Here is a 15,062-nt window from a genome sequence, read left to right on the forward strand (position 1 = left end):
TCTACTCACCTTGCAGGCACTGGCCATCCTGTCTCCTACACAATGAACTCCCTAGAGCATCTTTAGAGGAAGTACACCTTATGTTTGCCCTGCAGGCTGGCGAAGGATCCTGAGGAAGATGATCTGACAGTGTTTGCTAGTTACATCTGTGAATGATGGCTGGGTCACTGTCACTGCCCTTAGTTTAAAAGTTCATTTGGTGATATGGAAAAATATAAAAGACTTTTAATTACTCCTAATTAAACTTTCTGTATGTCAATTTTTAAGTCAACTATTACTAAACATATGTGCTTATTAAAAAATTGTCTAAACTTATTATTTGCACAAAAAAATTACACTAGGGCTAAAGACTCCAGCCACATTAACTTCATTAATTAGAAGGATAAAAACCATCAACATAGGTACTCCCAGCTTCTAAAGCTCTATTAATTATTTTCTTACTGCTGAACAGAAATATTTTAGAATAGAATCCAGGAAGTAGCACTAAGAATTTTTATATATTCATCAATTTAAGAAATTGTGCAAAACAATGCACATATATACATTCCCAAGCACACATTTACGTACGTACGTGTACGTACACACACACACATACACACACAATCCATATGTATATGCTTTAATAACAGAATCGTGGCTTTCTGAATGCTTGTACAGTATGGAAATTTTAAATATTTACTAGATTTGAACACACATTTTCCCTCCATCACTTCCCCTCATGTATATATTAATAGAAACATAAAATATCAAACAATTAAACTGAATTATCAGTATGTTTTTGCAAGCTCAACAGAAAGCATTTATTATTATGAACCTTTATTAAGTGGCTCACATTTCAATATAAATCACACTAAAAAGGTTTTGTAAAGCTATTTACACTACAGTGCTGACACATTTAAAATGAAAAAAAGTTGGTATAAATAAGCTCTATGGAAAAACCTTATATTGTCAAAAAAATTCTGGCTCATATTACAAAAAAATATATTTATATGATTTTGTCAGCTCTATTCTAAAGCCTACAACTCCAACTCAAATGACTTTTCTAAAGACTCCTGTGTATTTAAGCCTGCAATGTTTACAGTGCATCTGGCCCTAAGTGCTTGATACTTCACAGTTATGGACAGGCACTGAGGAATGTTACAAAGCTACATAAACTATATTTTGTAACAGACTTGAGAGCAATTCCTAGGCTTGCTTTCAGATTTCATGAACCATTACAAATTATGTTTTAAAGAAAGGCTATACGTAATGAACAAATTCAGCACAAATTGTCATCCACACTTTTGTCTTGACTTGAACGTACAGAACTATGTTGCTGTGTATCGACTGTATTACTGACACTTCCAGGACACGAGTCTTCCTTTAAGTCTCTGTTGGTGCTCTCAAATGTAGAGTCCATGTCAATGTGAAAATCTGGAAACTGAGCGTGATCCAGCCTCGCCTTACTGTCCTTGCCTTCCGTGTTATTTGGTGTTCCAATCTTTTCAGGTATGGGAACCGTCACAGGTTCTTCCTTGATTCTCAGAGCTGCAACAGGTTCCTGTTTAATTTGTTGTGATTCATACTTAGAATGAAGTTTGTCTGACAACACAGAGTCTGAGGAGGCTTGGTTCTCAGTGTGAGCTCCGAGAACTGATGATGTGGGACCTGATGCTATGCCCTTTTCATGAGTAACCGTACTGTGACAAGTGTCCTCCTCTGCGTGATAGAATTTCAGTCGAACGTGCCATGCCAAACTGCATACAGCTGAAACTGTCTTGAACTGATGGACAACATTCCTTGGAATAAAATAAATGTCATTATCATACAGCTGAATCCTGGCATAGCGAATGCCTTCTCTCCTCAGCTGGTTAAGTTTTGCATCATCAACCCACTGCACACACTAAAAAAAAAAGAAAAAACAACAACAAGAAGAATACAGGTAAATCTTTGCACATCAAAATCTAAGTGAAAAATGATAATTATTTAAGTTTTACCTGGGACAGTGGAGGTTCATGTAAGTCTAATTGCATTCGTTGAACTACTTCTAAGAAATCTTCTGCATGAAAACAAATTACATCTTTGGTTACTCGGGGTTGATCAGGCCTGTAGAGGAGAGTGATAATAATGAAATCTTCAGTTCATGATTTATTCTGTTAGGTCCTTAATAAATTCAAGTAAAACTAGCTTATGATCAATGCTAAAATCTCCCTACAAATAAAGAAATTTATTTATACATTTAAATCAAGAGTTTACAGGACTGGAGAGATGGCTCAGTGCTTAAGAGCACTGACTGCTCTTCCAAAGGTCCTGAGTTCAAATCCCAGAAACCACATGGTGGCTCACAACCATCCGTAATGAGATCTGATGCCTTCTTCTGGTGTGTCTGAAGACAGCTATAGTGTACTTATATATGATAAATAAATAAATCTTAAAAAAAAAAAAAAAAAAAAAAGAGTTTACACCATGAGTTTCAACCTAAACAGACTAACAACTTTCCTTACTCTTTAGTATTGCTGTCACAAGATCTAGAAAAATTAGAATAGATTTACAATTAGAATTGTAATGCTTTGTAAGTTATACAAACCACAAAAACTAAATATCTCATTTTAAAATATAGTTCAATTATCCTTTAAATTGAGTATTAAAATTGCAAATCAAATGCTGCATAAAAGAAGTTGAAGCAAGCATAGAAACACATGGACCTCATGTTCTCAGTTCTATATGTGCACTGAAAGAGCTGATCTTGGCAAAACACAAAATGTGATTATCAAAGATTAGCAGGAGGAAGTAAAGTATGGAGTATGGAGAGGGTAAGTAAAGGTGTAACGGGAAAAGTTCAGGAGGCTACAGGACGGTGACTATGGTTAACACTTAATTGTATATTGCAAAACAGGAAGGAGACCTTGATTCCCACCACAAAAATGGTGCATGCTATGGTAGCTGTGGGAAGTGCTAGATAAAGCAGCTGCCCAGTTCTGACTGTTACAGTGCATACCTATTGTTGAAAGATTACACTGTAATTCATAAATATGTACATTTAAAATAGCATTAACTTTTATAATCAGAAGCAAGGGCAGAGGTGATTCATGCCTATCACCTGAGCTAGAGTAACAAGAGGGAAGGGGGGGGGCAATACTTTCTTGTTCATAGAAAATATTAACTGTCTACTTGGACACGCCCAATCTTAAAGAATCTTGGGCACTAGGTAGGGTTGGGTCTAGTAGTATTAGATGGGATGCATACAACTCCTAAGTGACTCTTGCTTTATTTTATTTCATTGCTGCAATTACTAGTACATATTAACTGTGCATATTAATGAGACTTAGTAGTAAATTAAGAAATGTTCATTAAAATATTCATTTTCTTCACTGGAGACATTAAATTTTTATATAAATTGTGAAAATTTTCCAAATTGTTCAGTCAGAAATATACAGATACATTTTCAGATGCTCAAAATAAAGTTTTGAAGTAAAATTCCAAGCAATGTAATATATAAAGAAATTCATAGCAGGGTGTATCTAGCCTGACATAGACAACTAGCGAAAACCATAATCCAGAGTTGTAGAGCCTAGTGTCAGTTAACACTCCCATACCTACGGAAAGAAAGACTGTAAGAGCCAGATGACCAGAGGCTCTGCTGTGAGACTGTGTCTCCTAGTAATATCAAAAGCTCCACAGGAAAGTCCCACCAACACAACCACCCAAAGATGCCAACAAACATGCCAAACTCCATCAGGTAAAGTCATGGGGCCTCAACCCTATACAAAGAATTACAGGCGACTAAGGAAAGAGGGGAGTAGAAGACTTATGCTTCCCAGGGAAAGGCACACTAACTGGTTGTCAAGTGCCCAATGGTCAGTCCTGGTAACATACACAAGTAACATTAGATGGACTCCACAGGTCATACTGGAGAATATGTCTATACATACAAATACACATATGCATGCAACAAAGACTGATGAGAGCGAGAAGTGAGGCATAAACGGAAGGGTCTGCAGGGAGGAAAGGGGAGGAGAGATGCTGTCATTAAAATACAATCCCCAAAACAAAACTGATGCCACAAGAGTCAGATTGCTAAGGTTCAGTGACAGAGGATGATCATGGGTGACATTATATACAGAAAATGACAGACAACAGTCACTGGAATGCAGACTTTTCAAAGACAATAAAACCAGAAGAAAATCAAAGGACTGAAAGGAAAGCACAAAGTGCTTAAGAACCCTGCCACCACGATGTCCTCTCCAAGTGCATGGGAGCGCATGACCATGGACTAACTAACCAACCCTCTAAAACCGTGGAAGCCAAATCAACCCATCCTTCTTTGCATTGTTTCTCAGAAATGTTTATCACAGTAACGGTAGAAGTAACTAACAGACCAACCTGGAGACACAGAAAGGAGTAGATTCATGGGTATTTGAGGTGATTAGCTGCCAAGAATACTGACTTGTTCATCTTCCCTGTGGTACTGGTAAATAAGTCAGTCAAAACACTCAAGAGACTGAAAATTGGGACATGTTTCATTGTATGCAAATTATACCACTGAATCAAGAGCTGAGGAGATGGCACAGTAGGTAAAGCACGTGACAAGCATCCCAGAGCTCACATGGCAAGCTGAGAGATGGAAACAAGAGAATCCCAGGTAGCTTACAGGCAGCTGTCCTGGCACGCCCAGCAGCTCAACAGCAAGTAGCACTGTCCCACAGGTGAGGGCAAAGACTAACATGGAAGCTATCCTCTGCACATATCCACACTTAAATGCTCATGCTCACACACATAAACACTTTTTACAAAGGAATACCAAGGGTTTTTTTTTTTGTTTGGTTTTTGGTTTTTTTGAGACAGGGTTTCTCTGTGTAGCCCTGGCTGTCCTGGAACTCACTCTGTAGACCAGGCTGGCCTCGAACTCAGATATCCACCTGCCTCTGCCTCCCAAGTGCTGGGATTAAATCGTGTGCCACCAAGCAAACCGCAAATATAAGAATCTATGTAAGTCCTGTCTTAATAATGCTTATATAGTTATGTAGTACAATTAATGATTCACAAACCCTGTCCTATCTATAGAAGAGTTCTTTGACGTCTAAATCAATGCTAAACTAGACACAGCAGAATACTGTCATCTCAGCAATCAAGAAACCTGAGAAAACAAGTTGGCACAGGCAGAAAAGTTTAGCCTAGGCAACATGATGTGATGCTACCTCAAAAAAAAAAAAAAAAAAAAAAAAAAAAAAGGGGGGGGGGGGGGAGGGGGAAAGGGGGAAAGGGGAAAGAAATTGTTTTTTTTTTTAATTTTTAATATTTTTATTACATATTTTACTCAATTACATTTCCAATGCTATCCCAAAAGTCCCCCATAGCGCCCCCCACTTCCCTACCCACCCATTCCCATTCTTTTGGCCCTGGCATTCCCCTATATTGGGGCATATAAAGTTTGCAAGTCCAATGGGCCTCTCTTTCCAGTGATGGCTTAAGGGCCAGGCACATGCCTTTAATCCCACCATTTGGAAGACAAAGACAGGCAGATCTCTGTGTAGACAAGGCCAGCCTAGTCTCCCTAACTAGATTAGGGGTCAGAGAGACAGTCCAGTAGTTAGGAGCACTTACTGTATTTCCAGAGGATCTGGATTTGTCCCCAGCACCCATAGAAATCAATTCACAATTGTCTGTAATGCCAGTTCCCAAGGATCCAACACCCTCTTCTGGCCTCATAAATGCATTGAAATCTTAAACTGATACTAAACATAGCTCTAAGAACAATTTAATATAGCCATGTATGTGGGAGGCAGAGGCAGGCTGATGTCTGTGAGTTCAAGGGCAGCCTGGTCTACAGAGCAAGTCAGGACAGCCAAAACTATGCAGAGAAACCCAGCCTCAAAAAACAGAAACAAACAAAAAAAAAACCACAAACAACAACAAAAAAACCCACAAACAAACAAACAAAAAAAAACAGAGACTGGTGAGATGGCTCAGTGGTTAAGAGCACTGACTGAAGCCGGGCGTGGTGGCGCACGCCTTTAATCCCAGCACTCGGGAGGCAGAGGCAGGCGGATTTCTGAGTTCGAGGCCAGCCTGGTCTACAGAGTGAGTTCCAGGACAGCCAGGGCTACACAGAGAAACCCTGTCTCGAAAAAAGAGCACTGACTGCTCTTCCAGAGGTCCCGAGTTCAATTCCCAGCAACCACATGGTGACTCACAACCATCTGTCATGGAATCCAGGGCCCTCTTCTGATGTGTCTGAAGACAGCCACAGTGTACTCATACATCAAATGAATAAATTTTTAAAAAGAAAAACAAGAGAGAAAGAAGGGAGGGAGGAAAGGAAAGAAAGAATGACACTTTGATCCTTAATATAAAGAAAAACACAGCAGAACACAAAACAAGCGACAGCAGCTTCCCTTAGTACCAGGACAGATGCAAACACAGTGAAGACACACAGCCTTGTAACAGACAAGGCAAGAGTGCTGCATGGACCTGCATGGTCCAAACAGGCTCCTATTCCTTGGAGGATCACTGGTAGCAACTACCGTGGCTCTTACAGGACTAACAAAACCACTTGCCTCCCGTCTTTAATATTAACACACTAGAACACTGCAGCGGGGCTTACCGTGGCTGGCTAGCTCCAAGCCTCCAGGCTGACGCTGAGAGGCAGTTCCCAGTCAAACAAAAATGGTGAGAACAGCACTAGACTCTACTCTATAAGGCAGTACTACAATTTTTCTTTAATGAAGAGCATGCTGCACTAGAAGTCCTTAAAAAGATTATTTCCTTATATGGAAAGTTACATATTACACTTTTTGCAAAATCTTAAAAACTACACATTTTTTACAGTACTTTAAGAATTAAACTAGTTTCTGGAAGTTATGGAGTTGGTGCAATGGGTAATAGCATTTGCTGCTGCGGACCTGAATTTGGATCCCAGCACCCATGCAATAAGCCAGGCATAAACTCCCCGCAACTGTAACCCTAATACTGTGGCAGTCAGAGACAGGAAGAAGCAAGGACAAGAGGAATGAGTCTTAAACTTACCACTAACTAACTAAACTGATGGCCCTGCATAATGTGTTCCTGTATATAAGTAAAAACAATACATAAGTAAGAAAAAGAAAAAGAAAAAAAGTAAACTGAGACAACATTTGTAAATGGGCATATAGTAAACACCACGTAAATCCAGTTTTCCCTTTGCCAATGCACCACTGCCCAGCCTGGCTGATTGTAAATGGGACTTCCTATTCCAGCACTTGGGAGGCAGAGACAAATGAATCTCTGTGAGCTTGAGGCTAGCCTGATCTACATAGTGAGTTCCAGGCCAGTCATACATAGTAAGCCAGCTACATAGTAATATCCTGTCTCAAAAATAATGAAATTTAATTTAAAAAGAAAAATAGTGATAAAATAAAATAACAGTGGTTAATGTGCACAAGACCCTGGTTCATGCCCCAGTACAACCGTCACCAACCCAAAAAAGCACTAGTGAGGACGGCAGCAACAGCTCAGCAACGGCTCGTCTTCCAGAGGAGCCAGGGTCATCTCCAGCACCCATGTGCTCACAACTGTCTGTCATTCCAGTTTCAGAGCACCAGATCCCTTCTTGTGGCCTCAGCAGGCACTACACACAGGAGGTATTCAGGTAAAATACCATGCACATAAAATTATCTCAAAACAGTCAGTAGTCATATGTACCGCTGTCCACAGTGCACAGCCTTGAGCACCCCAACAGCCGCCGTGGTCTGTCGTTCAAAGCCTTGTCCTATGTGATCCGCATGGGCTCTCGTCCTGTCTTCAAACAGCATCTCCCGAGGCTCACTGGTTCGAGGTAGATACTGAAGGTTTTTTATTTCATTGGTAGTTCTGTTTTTAGAAAGAGATTTATATTTACATGCTGTGGCTTGTTTCCTTATCAGATATTTCATAATCACATGATATCAGACAAAATGAGATGTTTAATTTTTAAAATGAATAAAGGCAAACAAAGTATCCATATCAATTCCCTAGTTTGGGAAATACCTTTCACACATGTGGCAGGCGGCCCTGGAGTTTGGAGCTACTTCGCATAGGACTGTGCACTTATTGAATATACTGCATACTAGAACAAACAGATGAGATCATGCGGCATGATACACCCTTTAGGCCAGGTGCTACCTGAGTATTGAGACTACTAAAGGAGATTACAGTGACAGATGAGGCTGCTTGCTACCCTTAGGAGAATTTCAAAGATAAAAAAAATAATAAACAAATTAATGAGAAAGGATAAAAAAAAAGAGGTTAACAACAGAAACCTAGGCAGTGACTCCACAGTGTACTGAGGTATAAAGGATAAAAAAAAAGAGGTTAACAACAGAAACCTAGGCAGTGACTCCACAGTGTACTGAGGTATAAAGCAAGCTTACAGCTCTGCTCTGCAAGACAGCAATCTTCCACTGCCTCTGGGCCACTCCTCCGCTAGAGTTCAAAAGCACACAGCCTGTCAGCCACTATCCTCGCACTCTTAAGAGATCTCTCCTGTTAGGCTATAGAATGGGAAAATGGGGAAACCACAGCTGCCCAGAAGATATCATTTTTCTCCTCGGTAGGGTAGTCTGTGGCTGCTATTCCAGATTGCCCAGCAGTTAGTCCCTCTGCCCAGTTACCCTCCCGAGTCATTCTCAGCTCCAACTCCCCACTCCACTGTCTGCTGCTCTGCAACCTGCATCAGGCTTACCACACTGTAATATACTTTTTTGCTCTTTGTGATTAATATTCTTATGTCAGTAAGTTAGATCGGGCTACCACTTTATATAGAAGGCTAGTGGACTTCTAGCTAATATCACATTCAAATCCTTCAACATGTATGTAGCACTGTATCTGTTATTAGTTAGACAGCAACAGACTACGGAAGCACCATATACTCTGGGCAGTAAGTCAGGAAGTGCAGAGGACTCTGCTAGGGACTGAGGAACCCTTTTAAATTACATCGAAAAGTTTCTGTCTGCATTATTCTGGCAACAGACTCTCTGATTAAACTTGCTTCAGATCCTGAAACAGGCAGGGGGTGGTGGCACACACCTTTAATCCCAGCCGAAGGGAGGCTGAGGCAGGCAGATCTCTGAATTTGAGGCCACCCTGGTCTACACACTGAGTTCCAGGACAGCCAGGACTGTCAGGTTCAGGGCTGGAGAGATGGTTGTGCAGTTGAAAGGTAGGGCTGACTACTCTGGCAGAGGAGCAGAGGTCAGCTTCCAGAGCACATGCTAGGTGGCTCAGAAACACTGTAACTCCAGCTCCAGGGGCATGGGACACCTCTCTCCTCCACAGGCACCTATACATACCCACACACAGACACATACTCAAATATAAACACATAATTTTAAAAATTTCAAGTAATCTTTCAAAAATGAAAAAAGAATAAGCTCTGAAAAACATAATTTTACAACAGTTACCAATTTAGAAATTTACTTATTGACTGCATTGTTTACTAAACAGTGGATACTATGTAACAAGCCCAACAGAGTTCCTGCCAGGCAAGGACCCTACCATATATTTACTGGAGGACAGCTTGTCCTGTTTTGTTTTGGGTTTCATTTCAGTTTATTCATTTCATGTGCATGAATGTTTTGCCTGCATATATGCAGTACATCATGTGTATACCTGGTGCCGTCAGAGGTCAGAGGAGGGTATAGGTTCCCCTAGCACTGGATGGCTCTGAGCATCATGTAGGTGCTGGTAATGGAACCCGAATCTTCTAAGAATAAAAGTGCTCTAACTATTTAGCCATCTCTCCAGACCCTGTTCTGCTGCTTAAAATAATCCATGTAACCATTCAAATCATTTTCGATATCTACAGAAAAGCCACTACCTCCCCTTATACCACCAATTCTGGTCAAAAAGTTAACTTAGTACATTTTTCTAACCTCTTCTCCACAATACACTTAAGTTTTAAAAATATATTCTTAATGATTCTTTGAGAATGTCACATCAATGTATTTTGATCATATTCACTTCCTACTCCTCCCTAAACTCCTTCCAGATGTCTCCCCCACACCCACACCTCTTTCCAGCTTTGTCTTTATCTTTAAAAACCCAACAGGACTATGGGCATGAAGACATTCTCTGGGACAAAACTGACCGGGGACCACAGCCTTAAAGACAACTGGCCTCTCCTTCCCTCAGAAGCTATCAGCTGCCAACAGTTCTTCAGTTGGAGTCAGGACTCATGACTTCCTGGCCCTCTGTGCTAGAATGCTAACTGGCTTGATCTTTTGCTGGTCTTATTGTAGGTCCATAGTTGTTCTGAGTTCATGAATGTAGCAATCCTGTATCTCCAGATGACACTACCTCACTGGAGTCCTCTCTCTCTTTCCCTCTTGTAAAGCCCTGTAGGTAAAGCAGTGTTATTAGTGTCACATTCAGGGCTGAGTACTCCCCAGACACCAATTCACTACACTCTGACCAGCTGTGAGTTTCTGTGTTAACCACTGTCTAATATACAAACATCATATTGGTTTTTTGATCTAGGGTGTCTTTTGTAATTTTGAACTCCAGTATACAGCCACTCACAAGCCCTGACTCCTTGTGCTTGAAAAAATATCTACCTGCCTAAACTTCCTGAATTCTGGGATCACAAGCATGAACCACCACACTATCAACACAAAGACATATTCACAGATCATTTCTTTTTTTTATAAAGAAAAGAATAATAAAATACCCATGGTAATACAAGCCTGTAATTCCAGCACTTAGGAGATTCAGGCATGAGAATTTCAAATTCAAGGCCAATTCAGAATATGTAATAAGACCCTGATTCAAATAATCAGATTTATCACTGGTTACTCTGTTGATATTGTCATCTTGAAGGCCAGAACCACAAACAGTAAGAGATTTGTAAAGGACATGAAATCATAAAGAGAATTTACTGAAATATGTTTCAGGAGAGCACCTGACAAGCATAGAAAAGGGACCAACGAGCTAAAGTGCAGTAGCTGCTGTTTTATAGCAGCTAAAGGGAGAGTTACTTGGTCTTAACTCATGGCCCATTTGGTCCTTGTTTGCATAGATAAGTGGGCACCTTTACTACTTTGTTTCAAAAATGGGACATTATTTTTCATAACCCTAGCTATTTGTTCAGGTGCCACTGGACATTAGGGGTTGGGTTCCAGATGACTCTAGAAGACATCATGTGTCACTGTGGTCCTGAACTATCCCATTTTAATACAGTCAACCGTTGTTGTGAACTTGGCTGTTGAGACCTATTGCTCACCAGCACTGCCACTGGGTGGCTGGGTTTGTCTGGGGTTGCTGAGATTTCTTTCAGGCTTCTAAGTTTTATGGTGGCATTTAATTGTTTCTGTTAATCTCTAACTTTTTCTATGAGACAGGCACTCTGCCTCTATTTTCTTTAAGATAGAAATATAATTTTATCCACATGCCATATATTAAGTGGTAAATATATTCACATTTATGAGTTTTATCATCTTCCAATAACCTATCTGAGTCTTTTATAGGGGGGTAGGGAGCGGCATTTGAGACAGGGTTTCTCTATGTACTTTTGGATGCCCTGGAACTTACTCTGTAGCTCAGGCTGGCCTTGAACTCAGAGATGCACCTGCCTCTGCCTCCCAAGTGCTGGGATAAAAGGTGTGCGCCACCACTGCCCAGCATTATTTGAGTCTTATGGCAATTTTCAATAACTCTAAGTGCCTTGACCTTCCTCTTTTTGACTTTAAACTCATTCTCTCCAGTGCCAGGAGCACAAATCCAATTGAGACAGTCATCTGAAAGGACCCTTGTTCTTCTCAGTCCAGAGCATAGTACATTTTCAGCTCTTTGTATTACTTGACATCCTCCCATATGGTGGCCTTGAACAGTTGTTAAATTTATTGCAAAATTTCTCTATATGAGTGACATCTTTCAACTCCTAGTTGTAATTTATTTCATTTGCTTATGTCTCATGTCTGTGTTATAAAACTGTGCTGTTTTATAACCAAGAATACTAACATGTGGCCCATGTCAGGAACTTTCTGTAACTTATGCTTTAACTTATGCTATAAACGTTTTCTTCTACAATAGACACACACATACATGCACGCCAAGTCCATCCTCACTGATAAAGATGTATACAACAAACCTTTTCCTTTTGAAGGGTGACTTTGGCATATCAGCCACGGGGATCATTTGTTCTCCTGGACGTACCCACATGATGGGACCATCATCACTATCTTTCCGACTCTCTAATTTCAGACTAGACAGTGTTCCCCATGGCAATGTACACTAGAAATAAATAATTACATTAATTAATTATTTTCAAACTATATCTTCAAATGCATATTAAAAATACTTCATGGAGGGATAGGGCAGGGATAGGAAAAATAATGTTATTATATTATAATCTCAAAAGGAAAAATTAATACTCGACCTGAAAGCCAATAGATGAAACAGATTGATAATTTTTAAAAAATACTAATTCTCCCCTGTAAGAATCCTTACAATGTCCTAATAAATAAAAAGCTAAAATGAGACTGGAGGAAGAGAAAAACTGTCCCCCCCTTACACACAAATTCATATACAAGTTAAGCATCTGAAATACATCCTATATTAACACATCCCTATTGTCGTGTGTTCTGCTTCAGTTCAGCTCAGAAGAACGAACTCTCGTGGGCCGCCCTCCTAGAGGTGTGAGGCCCATGCTCATCAGTAGTCACTCTTCTTTCTAACACAGGCAACAGAAATCTAGTAAGCTGCCAAATAAGCATGTGGCCTCCACAACAACCTTGAAAACAAATTTGAGTTGAAAAAAACTAAATGTTTCCTTAATAAATCATAATCAAATACAACATCAAAAAATATATATATACGTACATATATATATATGCTTATATTTGTTTAGAAGTTTCTTTTTTGTTTTTGGTTTCTCTGTAGCCCTGACTGTCCTAGAATTTGCTCTGTAAACTAGGATGGCCTCCAACTCAAGAGATCCAACTGCCTCTGTCTCCTGAGTGTGGGATTAAAGGTGTGTGCCGCCACTACCTGGCAGTAGTTTCTTGAAAAGGCTACTGGTCTTAAAGCAGAAACTAAATTGAAATTTAAATGTGAAGGAGAATGGAAGATCACAAGTTCACTATGATGGAATGATGGTGTTGTTTAATCACCTCACAGTCCCTTTTGAAAGAACTTATTTCTCTAGAAAGAATGCTTAAAATAAGATTTGAAGCAACCATTCTATAAAATGCCACTTAATGATTATAATCAATGTACCTTGATATGACTACCTGGAAGAAAAAGGAACAAAGTTTAAAAGCTATAAAGGAGGAAAAAACAATATAGTGAAAACAGAAGATGCCTATGTGGTAAGTTTTAGACTAGTCTCACACTTGGCTGTGGACTAGGGCCTACATTTCAGGGAGAGTTCACACTGACCTCAGAATTACTGACTATTAAACACTTACCTGCCCAGTTCAGAGATTTCTCTCTCAATGGGCTACCTCAGGTAACCCATAGTAAGAGTGCAGCAGCACAGCAGGTAAGAGCTGGGCACACAAAACTAGAGATCTGAGCTCAATGCCCACAACTCATGCAAATATAGAAGGAGAGATGAGACTCCATAGAAAAAAGGGAGGAAAGAAAAAAGGGATTCCACCAAGTTGTCTGCTGACTGCCACATGCACATATGTGCCCTACCCCACATAGACTAATAATAATGAATACATTTTTAAAGAAATATAAAATGGACCTTGATTAGAACTTTTATAGACTATGATGGGGCATGAGCTCGATGTTTTATACAACTGTACAAGTCACTAGGCCAGTTTCCCACAGTGTCAGGCCACCCCCACCCCCTTTGTGCTCAAAGTGTTTAACAGGCATCCTTCCTACACTTGTTAAATCCGCCTGTGCTTAGTCTACAAGACACACAGAGGCAGTAACAGGCAAGGGCATTTGCTGGTGTAACATTTAACTTGGCCATTACAATTAAGATCGAGAAGTTACGGTAACACAAGATCACTGTTTCCTTCCTTTCCCCTGATTTAAATAAATTTTTTTCTAATTATATTGAGTGGCATGATGGTGCAGACCTTTAATCTCAGCACTCAGGAGAGAGGCAGGGGCAGGCAGAGTTCTGTGATTTGGAGACCAGCTTGGTCTACAGAGTGAATTCCAGGATAACCATGAGTGCAGGGAAACCCTGTCTCAAAACAAAACAAATATCATGATAGTTCTAAACAAACAGCCATCCATCGGCATCAGCTATAACCGAAAGCAATACCCACCACACTCTAGAATGCCAAGACCTTCTCTTACTTTTAAAAATGGTGACGCCTCTAACATGTCAAGGAACTCGGGGAAGTAATCGCCCACTTCTTCATCAACTGCTCCCACCAAGCTGATCTGTCGCATCGGGCCAGCTCTGTAAGTACCATGAGAATATGTTCTTTTTACCTGAGTGACATGAATTTAATTAAAAGTTAGACATGAAGTGTTTGCTACTGATACGTAACAATGAATCAGATCATTTCAAACTACTAGAACATAATACAAGGCAAGAAAAACCGAAAGAAACTTGTAATAATACAGTGATTATAGATATATTTATAAATATTAATGTTATTTGTAATATATTACTTATAATAATATATTTATAAATACATGTTTATATATATTAACTAATCAAGCCAGCTAATTTCCATTTCTTTCTCTGTAAACTACTCATTAAAAGAGTCAGAGAGAGCCACGCTGGTGGCATACATCTTAATCTCTGTCACACAGAGAAACCCTATCTTCAAAAACAAAAACAAAAAAAGAGGAGAGTTTAAAGAAACAACACTGTATAAATAACTCACTGCACCACCTCCTAATAGCAGAAGAGTTGTTGTTTAATACAAATTGCTACCAAAAAGATTCAAAATGACACACCTTCATTAGAAGTGGCAATTGTCTAATTACCCCCATGAGGAGTGGTTATGTGTCAAAAGACCACTAAAGATGATCTTTCATCCTGGACCAAGATTTTTAATGAGGCGCCAGTTCACATTTCTATCATGAATTCTAATGAAATAATTGAAATTCAGAATGGGCAATTCTAAGGCACAAATTCACCTTTGCTATCGACAGCT

The 15,062-nt window shown here is 39.8% G+C and overlaps 1 protein-coding gene across 1 annotated transcript in view; it reads right to left on the reverse strand.

The window, feature by feature from the left end:
• Positions 1–799: 799 nt before the first annotated feature.
• Positions 800–15,062, reverse strand: part of Rsbn1l (round spermatid basic protein 1 like) — a 58,608-nt gene continuing 44,345 nt past the window's right edge. The window contains exons 4-8 of the mRNA XM_021163592.2: positions 14,251–14,388; positions 12,080–12,222; positions 7,660–7,827; positions 1,977–2,085; positions 800–1,882 (exon numbers count right to left, since the gene is read on the reverse strand). Of these exons, the coding sequence (XP_021019251.1) occupies positions 1,259–1,882; positions 1,977–2,085; positions 7,660–7,827; positions 12,080–12,222; positions 14,251–14,388 (1,182 nt within the window). The 3' untranslated portion in view covers positions 800–1,258. The remainder of the gene's footprint in view (positions 1,883–1,976; positions 2,086–7,659; positions 7,828–12,079; positions 12,223–14,250; positions 14,389–15,062) is intronic.

Source organism: Mus caroli, chromosome 5 (genome assembly GCF_900094665.2).
Source record: "Mus caroli chromosome 5, CAROLI_EIJ_v1.1, whole genome shotgun sequence".
Taxonomy (NCBI): domain Eukaryota; kingdom Metazoa; phylum Chordata; class Mammalia; order Rodentia; family Muridae; genus Mus; species Mus caroli.